This window comes from Zeus faber (genome assembly GCF_960531495.2).
Source record: "Zeus faber genome assembly, chromosome: 5".
Classification (NCBI taxonomy): Eukaryota; Metazoa; Chordata; class Actinopteri; order Zeiformes; family Zeidae; genus Zeus; species Zeus faber.
Genome location: NC_137192.1, coordinates 31,907,071 through 31,921,235, shown reverse-complemented (window position 1 = coordinate 31,921,235; position 14,165 = coordinate 31,907,071). Strand labels below are relative to the sequence as shown.

General features: G+C 52.2%; 1 protein-coding gene across 1 annotated transcript in view; it reads left to right on the top strand.

Annotated features, from left to right (window-relative positions):
* Window positions 1-14,165, top strand: part of LOC307230699 (retinoic acid receptor gamma-like) — a gene marked incomplete at its 3' end in the record, with an annotated part of 28,682 nt that extends 14,517 nt beyond the window's left edge. The window contains exons 3-9 of the mRNA XM_080001136.1: window positions 11,527-11,675; window positions 11,937-12,078; window positions 12,328-12,491; window positions 12,586-12,762; window positions 12,899-13,103; window positions 13,566-13,724; window positions 13,813-14,165. Coding sequence (XP_079857262.1) covers window positions 11,527-11,675; window positions 11,937-12,078; window positions 12,328-12,491; window positions 12,586-12,762; window positions 12,899-13,103; window positions 13,566-13,724; window positions 13,813-14,165 — 1,349 coding nt within the window. The remainder of the gene's footprint in view (window positions 1-11,526; window positions 11,676-11,936; window positions 12,079-12,327; window positions 12,492-12,585; window positions 12,763-12,898; window positions 13,104-13,565; window positions 13,725-13,812) is intronic.

The following is a 14,165-nucleotide window of genomic DNA, read 5'->3' as shown; positions in this document are numbered from 1 at the left end:
GAGAGAGGGAGGGAGGGAGGGAGGGAAGGACAGAGAGAGCATTTGTAAACACAAAATCCTGATTTAGAGATTTGGAAGCAGATCAGACAACCATCTGCAAATTAAATCATAATGATAGGCTGTTCCAGCTTCAGAAATATGTGTGTGATGTGTGTGTGTGTGTGTGTGTGTGTGTGTGTGTGTGTGTGTGTGTGTGTGTGTGTGTGTGTGTGTGTGTGTGTCTGCGTGCGTGTGCGTGTGTGTGTGTGTGTGTCTGCGTGCGTGTGCGTGTGTGTGTGTGTGTGTGTGTGTGTGTGTGTGTGTGTCTGCGTGCGTGTGCGTGTGTGTGTGTGTGTGTGTCTGCGTGCGTGTGCGTGTGTATGTGTGTGTGTGTGTGTGTGTGTAGTCCGTCCATTTCTCCGTGTGTGGTAGTTGTGTCACTGTGCTTTGTTCCAGTGCCCACATCAACCTCTGGGTGGTGCTCACCGCCCAGTGTAGCACCCCCCCCCCCCCCCACCCCCCCACCCCACACACACACACACACACCTCCTGTTCCCCACTCAAGATGTGAGTTGTGAAAACCCTCTCTGACTTCTGCGTCTCTCAACACCTTCCTCCCTGGCTCCCAACAGGCCGTGCAGTGTCACCTCGCTGGTGCAGGTTGTTGTTCTTCGTTTGGCTGCAGCAGCAACAGAGGGAAAGTAAAATGACCCAGAGGGAGAACAGAAAGGAGCGGGCGGGTTGGGGAGATGCACACTATTTGTTTTCATTTGCAGAATATGAAATATGAAGAGGCAAAGCCGAAAGGCAGAGAGAGAAATATTAGGGAGTGTGTGGTGGTGGTGGTGGTGGGTGGGGTGGGTTGTAATGCGACCAATCGGAGGCCGGCAGGGCTCTTTGCCCCGCCCCCTCCCTTCCTCTCTTCCAATGCCCCGCCCACTTGGTGTGTGCTGAGAAAGCATGCAGTCTGGGAGCACTACAGTGTCACTTGGCTGAGTGTGAGACAGAGGGGGGCCCAGAGCAGAGTTTAGATCACTTACCATCCAGGACTGAGGGAGAGAGAGAGAGGGAAAGGAAGGAGGGAAAGACAGAAAGAAAGAAATAAAGAAAGAAAGAAAGAAGGGAAGTTTGGGTTGTGATGCAGTGAAGAAGGACCACCTCAAAAGCCTGAGAGAGCGAGAGAGAGAGAGAGGGAGAGGGCAGGCAGTCAGAAGTACCACAGGGGAGTAAGGCAGGGGCCACAGACAGACGTAGAGCACCTGGACCCGGCTCGCCCTGATCAGGAGGGAGACTGGTCCACACAGCGACCCACTCGCCCACTCTCCTACTTTCTCTGGTCAAAGCCCCCCTGAAGTTGTGGCTTTTAGCCGAGCAGATCCAGGGAACACGAGCGGCGGCGGTTTTTCGGCGTACTGCTGCAAAGTAAGACAGCGGACATGTTTGACTGCATGGAGGCTCTGGGGCTCGGCCCGCGGCCCCTCTTCGACGTGTCCGGCCAGGGCTCCTGCATGCTGGGCAAGGCCCCCTTCTTCTCCGGCCTGGACCCCTTCGCCTGGTCCGGGGCTGGGAGCATACAATGTAAGTAGAGATCCTGCCGTGTAACTCTGTATCAGACCAGACCTGTGTGTGTGTGTGTGTGTGTGTGTGTGTGTGTGTGTGTGTGTGAGAGAGAGTTCTTATCAGAGTTCTGGTGGTGTTATCATAGAGCCCTCTCCACAGGAAGAGTCAGATTCCATTCAATTCTATGTACCCATTCTCACCCTCTGGCTTGTTTGTTTATGTGCCTAGTGTGTGTGTGTGTGTGTGTGTGTGTGTAAGTGTGTGTGTGTGTGTGTGTGTGTGTGTGTGTTGGTGTGTGTTGGTGTGTCGGTGGGTTCGTATTTATTCAGCATCATGTTTCTTTTCACTTTGAATGACTTCACATAAATGGCAGCCCTCAGACTATATCGGCCATGACCTTGCAATTCACCCAGAATGGAATGGGCAAAGTCAGAACCAGCATTGGCAGATGGAATGGGTATGGTATAGTGTGACGGATTATACAGCCAATAGCCTTCAGATACACCACGTCCAAACAGTTCAAGTGTTAACGGTTTAACACATTAAGACAAGCACCCAAAGGCTTGAGCCCCGAAATGCTCAGAGCCTATTTTCTGCTGCACCTTACACCTCAGGATTCACACACACACACACACACACACACACACACAAACACACACACACACACACACACACACAAACTTTCAGTTCGATCCCAAAAGTTCTCTACGATGCATCTTCCCTCTGTAACGTGTAATCGTCGATAATCGTGTCCTCAGTAAATATTAACGTGGCCCCGCCCGCCCCTCTATACTAATGATGATAGATGAGCAGCGAGGGTGCGAGGTCACACCGTTGCCGGTCGGAACGCGCTACTTATAACAAATAGAGAATAGAGAATGCAAAAATGCAAAACACATTGCACAAATGTCAACAAATACATCATTTTGTTGAGTTTACCTTATTTCCCGTCACTTCTTAATGCTGCAACTCAAATCATGAATTTTGAGCCCGACATTTTAGTCCACTGGAGGCCTGCTGGAAACAGGATAAATATCAGTAAAATTGATGTTAAGATAAAAAAAAATAAAGGAATGAAAGGAGCCAGAGAACAAAATAGATGTTGAAAGGATTTGGTGGAACAGAGCAGAGGCCTTGGATTCTGGCTGTGGCTTTCTGCTGGAACTCCCACTGTCCTGCGTAAGACGTTAACAGTGACAGACAAAGGCGGCCAGAAGGTGTGAGTCTGTTTTGCTATTCGCGCCACCTTTCTTCCATTGTTCCCCTTTGAAACGGAGGAGCTCAGCGGAGACTCGGTCAATCTTTCATAAACATGAGAGCGATCCAACCCTGCGCTGGCACAGCTGCACTGCCGCTGTGCTGGAGAGAGGTCGGGATATTGTTTTTACCCCCTTTCCAAGATAAAACGGATTGGCACAAATGTAAAATTTTTATTTTATTTTTTCAGAAAAAAAAATCTATTATATTTTCTCTTAATTTTTATATATATATATATATATATATATATATATATATATATATATATATATATATATATATATATATATATATATATATATTTTGTATTACAAACTTCAAATAAAAAAAAAAAAAAGATTTTTACACAAATCCAATTCAAATTTAAAATATATTTCTTAAATTATATTTCTGTGTAATACAGTATATTATCCTAATATATTTTAAATTAAAATCAAATATTTGAATCTCATACCCACTGACCCTTTTGCATTCCGTTAAATGCCTGGATCAGTCCCGTATCAGATTTATCTTGGTTTAAATCTTAACCATTCACAATCTTGTTCTTTTTTATTTCTCTTCCCTTTCTTCGCGTCTAAAATAAACCCTCCTCCCGTCAGTGTCGCGGCGCAGCGTTGCCAGACCTGACCAGGATTTCAACACGTCTTTTATCACACAGTAAACCTACACCGTGTAATCCCATGCTCCTTTGCACAGCAATAAGTTTGCCTCTCAATATCGCGCCAAGTCGTCCTGTCCTGTTGCACTCCGCGGATCTACATTCTTAACAATATTTGTTCTTTACCTCTTTTTTATTCTTTTTTATTTTTTTGCACACAATCACTTTCCTCTGTGTGTTGGGGGGGGGGGGGGGGGTCTTTTCCTGTGTTTTTATGTGCGGCGGTTCAGGACCTCTCTGCCTTCCTTTGTTTCAGTGTCAGGCGGTGTTAAAGGGAGCGCAGGGCGGCCACCCTGCCGCTGTCTCTGCCGTCGCTTCCTCCTGCCGGGAAGGACAGCGTCTCCTCCGTGAGACGTTCGTGCCGGCGTCGCTCCGGCGTTCCCTTCTCTCCGCTCACGTCAGCTTTCGCGCCCTCGCTGCCTCTCCCCTCGCTGCCTCTGTCCTCGCTGTCTCTCCCCTCGCTGCCTCTCCCCTCGCTGCCTCTCCCCTCGCTGGGTCCATTTCTTCGTGTCCGTGCGATACGGAAACGGAAACAAATCGGTCTTTGGATCAACTCAAAGAAGAAAAGAAAAAAAAAAAAACTAACCCTAACCCGTCCCCAGACCTACCCCATTTAAAATGGAGAAATGAATCACATTTCAACTTGAGAAAACCAAAACAACATACCTTTAACGAATGAAAGCAGCGTTTTTAAGATACAATTTCTCCCAACCAATGTTTCTTTGTTCTATCCTTTACTCATCTTACATTGACTGTGTTCCGCAGCCAAACGCTTTTAATTATGCAATTACAATTACAAAAGGATCAATTTAGAGATTAGTGTGTGTGTGTGTGTGCGTGTGTGTGTGTGTGTGTGTGTGGCAGTGAATTTGAAAGGGAAGGGGTGGGGGCGGGGGTGGGGGTTGCCCTGGAACTCTTCATATCCAAATGTTTCCTCCTGGAGGGGAGCGGCTCAGGCACCTTCTTCCCCTAAAAACGCTGTCTTCAAAGCCTCCCGACGGCCTTCAGAACTCCGTATCACATTGTAAATGAACAATCGACCACGTTGGCTGGTACAATGAGCCGAGCGCTGCCGCGGGGGGGAGGGGGGTGGGGGCCCGGCATGAGAAACTTTTGGTAGCTATTCCGGGATCAAAACAGAGCGAGGGCGTCCCGAGGGAGGGTCCGAGCGAGAGGAACATGGAACCCCACCCCAGCGCGGACGTCGGGGTCGGTTTCGGGAAAAGAAAAATCGCGTGGATCGCCCGGGCGAACGCAGGGCGACCCGGAGCCCGAACGGCCGCCGCGAGCCGATGCCAACCGAATGTCTGCCCGCGGGCCCGGTCCCCCCCCCCCCCCCCCCCCCCCCGGCGTGCCACCCGCGGCCGATGAGAAAGGAACCAAAGTTTGGCGTCCAAACAACCCCCGTGAACCTGAATGTTGGAATCGCCCCATCTAGAGTCGTCTCTTTTGTTTGGTCAGAAGCCTCTTTTGTTCGGGGCTCCCCGCAGACACAGAGAGGAGATTAGCCCGCGTTGTTGTGTTGTTGCCGCGCGTGGTCGGATGGGAGCGCGTTTCGGTCGCTCTGCCCCTAAATCTGTTTGTTTAGTGCGTGTCTCTTCCGCCCCCCCCCCTCCCTTTCTCTCTCTTTTTGCTCCGTTTGTCCGTCTCTATTCAAATTTTTGTTCTTGGCAACACGCGTTTTCCTGATCTCATTTTGGAATGAGTGCCGTTCTGACGCTGCCGCGAGTAAGGAAAGCCCCCGATCTGAAGGCTGCGTTTGAGGGGTGGATTCACTTATCAGATTGCAGTATGGAAGGATTTATCGACTCATTGCCTCTATTGATCGCTCCAAATAGCGTCCGGGCTCTACGGGCCTGTTGGAGGGCAAGGCTCCAGAAGCGCTTAATGGTCTCCTGACTTCTCGCTCCAAAACTCTCCTAAGCCTCAAATTTCGCCGAGCACGAGTGCGGAGACGCAACACGTATCACTCCCTATTTTTGATCGTCCGGATTCGCAGTGGCGATAGCGCGGCGCCAGCCCGCACAGCGCCGTAAACCCCACGCGCCTCGCCAGGGTGTTGTCCGGTCCGTCTTGTTCTGACTCGTTCTGGCGATGGGGTTTCCGTAGCCGCGCTTTTTTTTTTTTTTTTTTACCGTCCCGCCTCCGCCGAGGCAGACGGAGGTCCTGGGTGTGGTTTTATTTTTCGCTTGGTTTTTGTGTCCTACACCCTTTGGCCTCGGCACATCGCTTTCGATGGTATGAAAAAAAAAAAAAAAAAAAAAAAAAAAAAAAAAGTGCCTGGGGTGCAAATCCCGTGGGTTTATTAAGCGTTTTTTTGGTTTTCTCTCAGTTCAGTTTAGCAGGTGATTGCGTTGGTCTTATTTCCTCACCGTACCTGGAGTCACTTCCATCGAATTTGTGCGTGAGATTGTGTGGAATATTTCGCCGTGTGTGGCTCCTGTCCTGCAGCCGAAACCAAACGTCGAAACACATCCACGTCTCACAGCAGGACACCCTGTACCCGTGGTGATGGATGAGGCGACTCATCTTAATTAAATAACCTATGCTCGAAAAGCCACCCCCCCCCGCAGAGGCAACGCCACGAGTCTCACTCGTGTCCGAACGCCGATGGATTATTATATATTTTTTTTTTATTGCGCAAAAAACGTCCGTGGAACACGCCGTCCTACACTTGCGACGGATCACACTGTCTCACGCTCCCGCATGTACGCAAACGTCAAACGGACAGGTTGTGTTTTACTTTCGGGCCTTCGGGGAGGCAGCACCGATCTGGGTTTGTGGGTTAAACCGGCTGTGGAGACGGGGTCCACAACTGCACGTCTTGTGCAAAGATCTGCTTTCACTTTCCACTAGTGTGTGTGTGTGTGTGTGTGTGTGTGTGTGTGTGTGTGTGTGTGTGCGTGCGCGCGAGACTGTTGAAGTCCATGCAGCCGCTCAAGTGTAACTCTGCCACCCCCCTCCTCCCCCAATCCCTCCCATCCTCCCACGACGGCGCGTTCGGTGCTGCTGTTTTTATGGAGCCATCTCCTGGACAGTAGCCCGCTTTTCACAGCCTTTCCTTTGAAAGGGCCCAAGCCAATGACAGGAAGAACTCCTCCTCCTCCTCCTGCGGGGCAGGAAGGCAGGACGGGGAAAGAGTGGATAGAGGGGACGGGGGGGGTGTTCTGGTGGTTATGGGACAGAATTGAGCTGGGGGAGGGGGCAGGGACACTGGTAGTGAACTTTACAAGAGCTAATGAAAGGGATTGTCACTAGAACCCCCCCACCGCCTCCACACCCTGACTGACATCCTGCCGCAGAAACGCCGATCACCGGGGCGAGCGACATGTGAAAGCCGGCTTTTCTTCCTCTCTCTCTCTCTCTCTCTTTTTCTCTCCCCCCCTCGCACGCGGCGCCCCGTAAAGCGTAAGCGGTCGCCGACCGGAGCGGCCGCCTCCGAGGATCCTGTTTCTGGCTCGACCGAGAGAAAGTCCTTCCTTTACCGTCTGTCTCTCACCTGGCCCCCCCCCCATTGGTTCCCTGTGTCGAGTCGGAGTCCAGAACCCCGTCCAAAGTTCGCTCCCGGCCTCATGCGCACACACTCAAAGCGCGCACACTCAAACACACACACACACGCGCTTGCAGTACTCGTGCGCTCTAGCACATTCCACGGGACTCTGCAAAACATTTTGCAGGGCAAAAAAAAAAAAAAAAAGGAGCCTGTGCAAAAAAACAAAACCAAAAAAAAAAAGTGTGTTTGCTATCCATAATGGACGGCTTGGAGTTCGTCTCACTGCCGAGGCTCGGACGGCGTCCAGGTCAAACCGAGGGCTTGCGCTTTCCACCGAGTGTGTTCTCGCGACTGACTGTCCGAGAGGATCGCGCGGTCAAACACGGCCCGTCTCAAAACGCCCAAGCAACGGAGCCGCGGGGAGGGGAACAAAACAGGGTATTTAATGGCGACCGCGGGGTCCCAAATGCCAGGATGTGAGGGGCCTTGGTCTCGGAGCCCTCGGGCCAAAGTCTAGTTCATTGACGTGCGGGAGCTGAGCTGGGATGCTCCCAGCCTCACGTCTGCACTATGGACTCTGTAAGTCACGCATGGAATGGAAACGGAAATGGGGGGGGAGGGAAAAAAAAAAAAAAAGAAGCCAAAACACACTCCTTTGCGTACGATCGTGTTCCTGTTCGCTCATGTGGAGCAGGATACTACAATTGGAACCGTGCGCGATTCTGACCCCGAGTCCGGGTGTAGGTTCTCCGCGGCACTTAGCGTGTGCGGCTCCACAGGTCCGCTCGGGGCAGAGCTGGAAATCGGGGCTGTGGCTGATTGTCCAAAGGTCCTTCTGTGCTTCCTTTCACCCCCCTCCGCGCTGACCACCCCCCCACCCGCCGGGCCAGGCCAAGCGGGGCGTCCGCACCGTGGGCAGGCGCCGCGCTGTTCGAGGCGGGACACCCGTGGGAAAGTGAGCGGGTACGCACGTGCGACGCGTCGGTGTCACTGGACCAACTCGCGGCGTGTTACTCCATGTCTTTTAGTGCCATTTGGCCGCGTTGAATGTTTTTTTATTTTTTATTAAACTCTTTACTTTTTTGGCGACGTCCCCCTTGGAACGTCTTGGCCCACGGGACTGAAATTCGGCCCACAGCCCCCCCCTCCCGTGAAGAAGTCCCGAGATTGCGGGCTGTTCGGCACTGATCAAGCGGAGCCTCGAGTTACGCCGGGGCCGCTGTTGTCCAAACAGCCATGTGTTGACCCGACAACAAACTGGGAGTAGAAGGGGAGGACACCGGGAGGAGTGGAATGAATGGATCGCCGTATGAGAGCCCTACGCGTTTTCCGTGGGAGGTGTCTGCGCGTTCGATGGAGTTCAAATGCAAGAAAGCGTCGGCGGGGAGGACAATAGTTCACGGTCGTGTTTTTTGTGCGTCGTGAAAAATGGGCGAAGAATCCACTTCCAGATGCGTCGCCTGGTTGAAAAGCGCGGAGTCAGGGCGTCTTTGTCCGACGGAGGAGCGCTGATTGATGTTGTGACACGCCGAAGAGGGGAGCTGTAGGTGGAGGAGCGAGAGGTATTTTCCTCAAAGCTCCGGCGCCGGGGCCACACTCAGTTCACGGCGATGACAGATCCTGACATCTTGGCTCCCTCTCTCCTTCTCGCTCTCCCTGCCAGGTAGTGCCCTGACGCCAGCAGCCCTCCCCCCTCCCTCCCTCCCTCCCTCCGTCTTCTGAGCTGGCTGCCTCGCTCCGCTGCGTCACCGTCCCCCCGCGCCCGCTCTCCGCAGCCCTCAGACGCTGTCAGTCAGCGGCTCTTCCCTGGCGCCAGATAGGGCTTCTCCGTTTCAGTAGCGGCCATTTCAACCGCTCGCTTTCGGCGGGGCCACTTCTATGCTGTCAGTGTTGCTGGATAAACACGAAACGCCGCTCAAGTTACAGCGTCACTCACCTGGGAGGCTCCGCCCCTTATCTGCCGGTCCACACACCTGGGCCATTGTGTGAGCTTTTCACACGTAAGAGGAAAGGTGCTAGTATTTGCGACCGGCACACAATGTCTTATAGTACAATTGCCTTTGCTATTCTTAGAATAGCTGTGTTCTATAGTTTTTGAGTGAGGGTAAATACGCCGGTTTTGAGAAATTTCGTATTTATCCTCATAGTATTCTTGTTCTGATTGTATGTAGACATGAGACATCATTCTGTTAATAACTGGAAAAAGTAAAGATGTTTTTGGAAAAAAAACAAAACATTTTTACAGGAAGTATATTGGGGTGCCAATCATGAAGCTGTGGTTCAGCTTTGGGATGTGAACCAGCATACATGGTATTGTCATTCCTCACTTCTCACCCTCTGAGTCATTACCACTAAGCAAATATACTATTGTCTCACCACTGGCTCACGAACTACATTTCCACTCCCACTCCCAGTTGTAGCGGCTCAGAAGCTGCCACGGCATTTGGCATTTCCCTGTCTACTCAAATGTCCATTGGTTCAATAAATCCAGCTCCAATAATGAATGCTTGCCGATGCATTGATTTGTTTTGGGAAGAAGAGAATGGAAAATAAAAATGTTAGAATGGAAAGCAACAGTTTTGTTTTTCTCCCTCAATTCAAATTCCGGTTCCATCGACTCCGCCAATTGAAAATAACAAAACAAAACAAATGCACTTTACAAAATGGTCGCAGGGAGAATGTGTAAGTTCTAAGAATATCCACTGTTGACCCGTCAAACAGTTAGTTTGCTGGCGAGGTAGCAGCTGCATGTTATGACCAGAGTGTGGACAAAACCCAACCACGGGCTGAATCAAAGTTAGAACCACAAATATTCACTGCACACATGAAAACACGGGCCAAGGTTGCGCAATCAAAATGTGAAATGTGTTATTTCTTTGTGAGTAACATCGTGGCCTTAACTTACTGGAGTTTAATGTGATGTAATGTTATGTTGTTTGGCACGCAGTAGTGCAAGAAAAGGGTCTAAATTTAGCGTTGGGCATTAGTCATTATGAAATGATTGTCCTGACTTGAAACTGAACCCTAAATATTGAGTTTTTGAACTGCTGTGTGTGTGTGTGTGTGTGTGGGTGTGTGCGTCTGTGTGGTGGTTGGCGGGCATAGTGAGAAGTGGAGTTTTCACATTCGCATTTCTTCAGTCAAGGTCAAAGTGAAATGGTCAGGATTTTATTTAACCTCTGCGGACAGTGGGAGTCTGTCCCCTGACTCACCTCCTCCTTTTCCTCTCTTTCTCCGTCCATTTGTCCCTCCTTTCTTTCGATGGGTTATTCTTTTATGCCTGCCCCCCCCCCCCGGCGTCTGTTGTTAATGACCAGCCCCCTATGTAGGCCGGGGGGTTCAGGTTGAGGTTTTTCTGGGGGCGGTGGGGTGGGGTGTACACCACATTTGGCCCTGTCCTGTGCTATCCATTGAGGTGGCAGGAGGGGCTGTGACTTTGGATTTTTGACCCCAGATTCTTGTTTTTTTTATTGGGAAGGGGATCCCAGGATGGAGCTGGGGATGTGAATAGCTACCCAAGGTGACTGGATCCCAATAAAGAACAGTCAGCCTGGCCAGGGGCCTCCCTCCCATCCCAGACACAACCTTTATGGGGCAACTTATGAGCCTGGCCCTCTATTAAACCTTGTCCACCCTGCACTGAGGAATTTAGGGCCAGGAAACAAGGGAGTTGGGGGTGGGGACAGGCAGAAGGAGGTGAAGTTGGGGTGACTGAAGGTAAAAGTTGAAAGCCACGCTATTCTTTTAGACACTAGTTTTAATGGGATGTGCATGAGGATCACTGGTTTTGTCATTTGCAAGTGGCGTCCAGGGCTCAGTTTGGGTGACAAACACCGCCGCTGTGTTTCGATAACTTTACACGGTTTATTTTCAGCAGCATTTTCAACAGCAGTTCAACGACTTTGCCTGTGGCCGGCAAATGGTGTTATATAGAGCGCCATCTTCCTAGCGAGACAGCGAGAAGGAACAATAAGAGACAGCCGAGCCTCATAAACACCCGGCTTCTGTTTGTTCACATGGGGCTGGAGGTATATGGGCAGGTCTGGTTGGATGGCCTTTCGAATAAAAATGCATGCTTGTGCATCCACCACACACACACACACACACACACACACACACACACACACACACACACACACACACACACATATGTGTACACACACACATTCAGATGTCAGTCAAAGAGACAACAGAGGTATGCAGCCCTCCCCCCAGTGAGGAGAAGCCAATCAAATCTCAGCTGCCAATCAGCATTTTATCAGCGGGGCCATCTGGCCATCAGCTAATTGTGTCTCTTTTAACTCCCTGTCAGTCAGCACTGCCACCCCTCCCTTTTCTCTTAAAAATTTCTGCCTTTGAGCTTCCCCTCAGAGTTGGCCCCAAAGGGTTAGCTGCAGGGGTTGGGGGGGTTGGAGGGGGTGTTGTTTGTTGACCACTCTTCCTTAATCAGCTGCTGTATGAGCCTCCATCAGGCTTTCAAAGACTTAAAGTCAACTAAAGTCAACGGGATTATGCTGTGACATAATGAAACACCCACAGAGCCTAAACGCATATCAAACCCCCCCCCTCCTCTCTGCAGCGGTGGAGACCCAGAGCACCAGCTCGGAGGAGATGGTGCCCAGCTCTCCCTCCCCTCCACCTCCCCCACGCGTCTACAAGCCCTGCTTTGTCTGCCAGGACAAGTCCTCCGGCTACCACTACGGAGTGAGCTCCTGTGAGGGCTGCAAGGTGAGCCAAACCTCGCGGCGCACGACAAAACGTCGGCTGAGCCGGCCGCGCAAAGAGGTGCCTTCGTAGGTCCGGGTTGAAGGCTGGAGGTGGAAAAAAATATATATATATATCAAGTCTTCCTTACAACTCTTATTGTCCCCGGAAAGCTCCCTGCACCAGGGCTATGTTTGTTGTTGAGCTGCCCTCTAGTGGTCAGTAACCACCATTACCCAGTGAAGTATTAGTGCGGGATTTTGTGTCCTTTCCTTTTGTTTTCAGGGTTTCTTTCGCCGCAGTATCCAAAAGAACATGGTGTACACCTGCCACAGAGACAAGAACTGTCAGATCAACAAAGTGACCCGCAACCGCTGCCAGTACTGCAGGCTGCAGAAATGCTTCGAGGTCGGCATGTCCAAAGAAGGTGAGAGAAGGGCCGGATGGCCATTACTAAACCGCCCCCCGTCCTTGTCGCCCCTTCCTTCCACATTCTCCTGCGAGCCATTTGGAGCTGGTTCGTGGGGATTTATGAAGGCACTGCCTGAGGTTCCCTCCTTAAGTGTAGGGACGAGCGTGTGAGGTAGTTTGTCGGGACACGGGACTGTTGTGTGCAGCTCCCTATTTGTCACCACCAGGCATCTAACGTCCGATCCCGTGTGGTTTGGGTGTTTAGCCGTGCGCAACGACAGGAACAAAAGGAAGAAGGACGTGAAGGAGGAGCCGGTGCTGCCGGAGAGCTACGAGCTGAGCGGGGAGCTGGAGGAGCTGGTCAATAAAGTCAGCAAGGCTCACCAGGAGACCTTCCCGTCCCTGTGCCAACTGGGCAAATACACCACAGTGAGCTCCGCACCAAACCCGTACGCACACGCAAACGCACGCACGCCGCAGCCAGGGCCGCTCACAACACGGGGCGCTCTTCCTCGCTCCACAGAACTCCAGCGCCGATCACCGAGTGCAGCTGGACCTGGGCCTGTGGGACAAGTTCAGCGAGCTGTCGACCAAGTGCATCATCAAGATCGTGGAGTTCGCCAAGAGACTGCCGGGCTTCACCACACTCACCATCGCCGACCAGATCACCCTGCTCAAATCGGCATGCCTGGACATCCTGGTACAATGCGCACGCCCTCCCGTCGTCACACCCCCTTGTCCTTTCCACACTCGTGCCGGTCGACACTGTGCCGCCCGCTCTGTTGTTTCAATCTCCTCTTCCTCCGTCACCCCATCCTACTCCTCCCTCTCTCTAGATGCTGAGGATCTGCACCCGCTACACCCCGGAGCAGGACACCATGACCTTTTCGGACGGCCTGACTCTCAACCGGACCCAGATGCACAACGCCGGCTTTGGCCCCCTCACGGACCTGGTGTTTGCCTTCGCCCGGCAGCTGTTGCCCCTGGAGATGGACGACACGGAGACCGGCCTCCTCAGCGCCATCTGCCTCATCTGCGGAGGTACTGCAGCCGGCGACGCGGTTGGTTTGTGCTTCGGGTGCTGGTGTTGGTTTTGGAACGGTTCCCACCAGCAGGCCTGTAGAGCACAGAGAGGTGTTTTCAGAGGCGGGTAGTGGACAGAACATTCGAGTACGCAGGGCCGTTTTGCTGCTCTAGGCAAACTGTCGACGGTGGAGGGGGGATGTGCTCGTACATGAGTGCAAGTTCTCTGTCTAGGTCTTAAAATATTCAAAAGAGGTGGGGTTTTCAAAAATTCCTATTCACTATTAATTTAAAGATGATATTAATGACACTGGCCGTCTGTCTCCCCTTTCCGCACACAGCGATAGCACAAATGTCTTCGCCAATATTTTGTGACATCATTTTTAATGCCATTTTTAATTATCATTTGTCCGAAAGCTCCTGACATCCCCTTACCACTTGGAGTCTGTTTGTGTCCGTCCGCATCCTCTTTTCCTTCAGACCGGATGGACCTGGAGGAGCCACACAAGGTGGACAAGTTGCAGGAGCCCCTGCTGGAGGCGCTGAAGATCTACGCCCGGCGCCGGCGCCCAGACAAGCCCCACATGTTCCCCCGGATGCTGATGAAGGTCACAGACCTTCGAGGGATCAGCACCAAGGGTCAGTCATGGCGCAGGACCCAGAAGGGGTTCCCTCCCAAATCGAGAGTTTAAATGAGTCCTAAATGCATCTTTCCATCGACCTGCAGGCGCCGAGAGAGCCATCACCCTGAAGATGGAGATCCCGGGCCCGATGCCCCCTCTGATCAGGGAGATGCTGGAGAACCCCGAGGCCTTCGAGGACAGCAGCAGCAGCAGCAGCAGCTCGGGGGAGGGCGCCGCGGCTCCCCCCCCGGCTCCCCCCGCCATCCAGGCCATCAAGAAGGAGCGGGAGGAGGAGGACGGCGGGCCTTCCACGTCCAGATCGGTGGACGAGGAGGAGGAGGGTGAGGAGGAAGACTACGGCGGTGAGGAGCGGGACGGGGGAGGGGACAGCGACGGGGAGCTCTGGGGGAAGGCGGTGGGAGGAAGGGCGAAGAGCGCGGCTGGAAGGGCGCAGTGA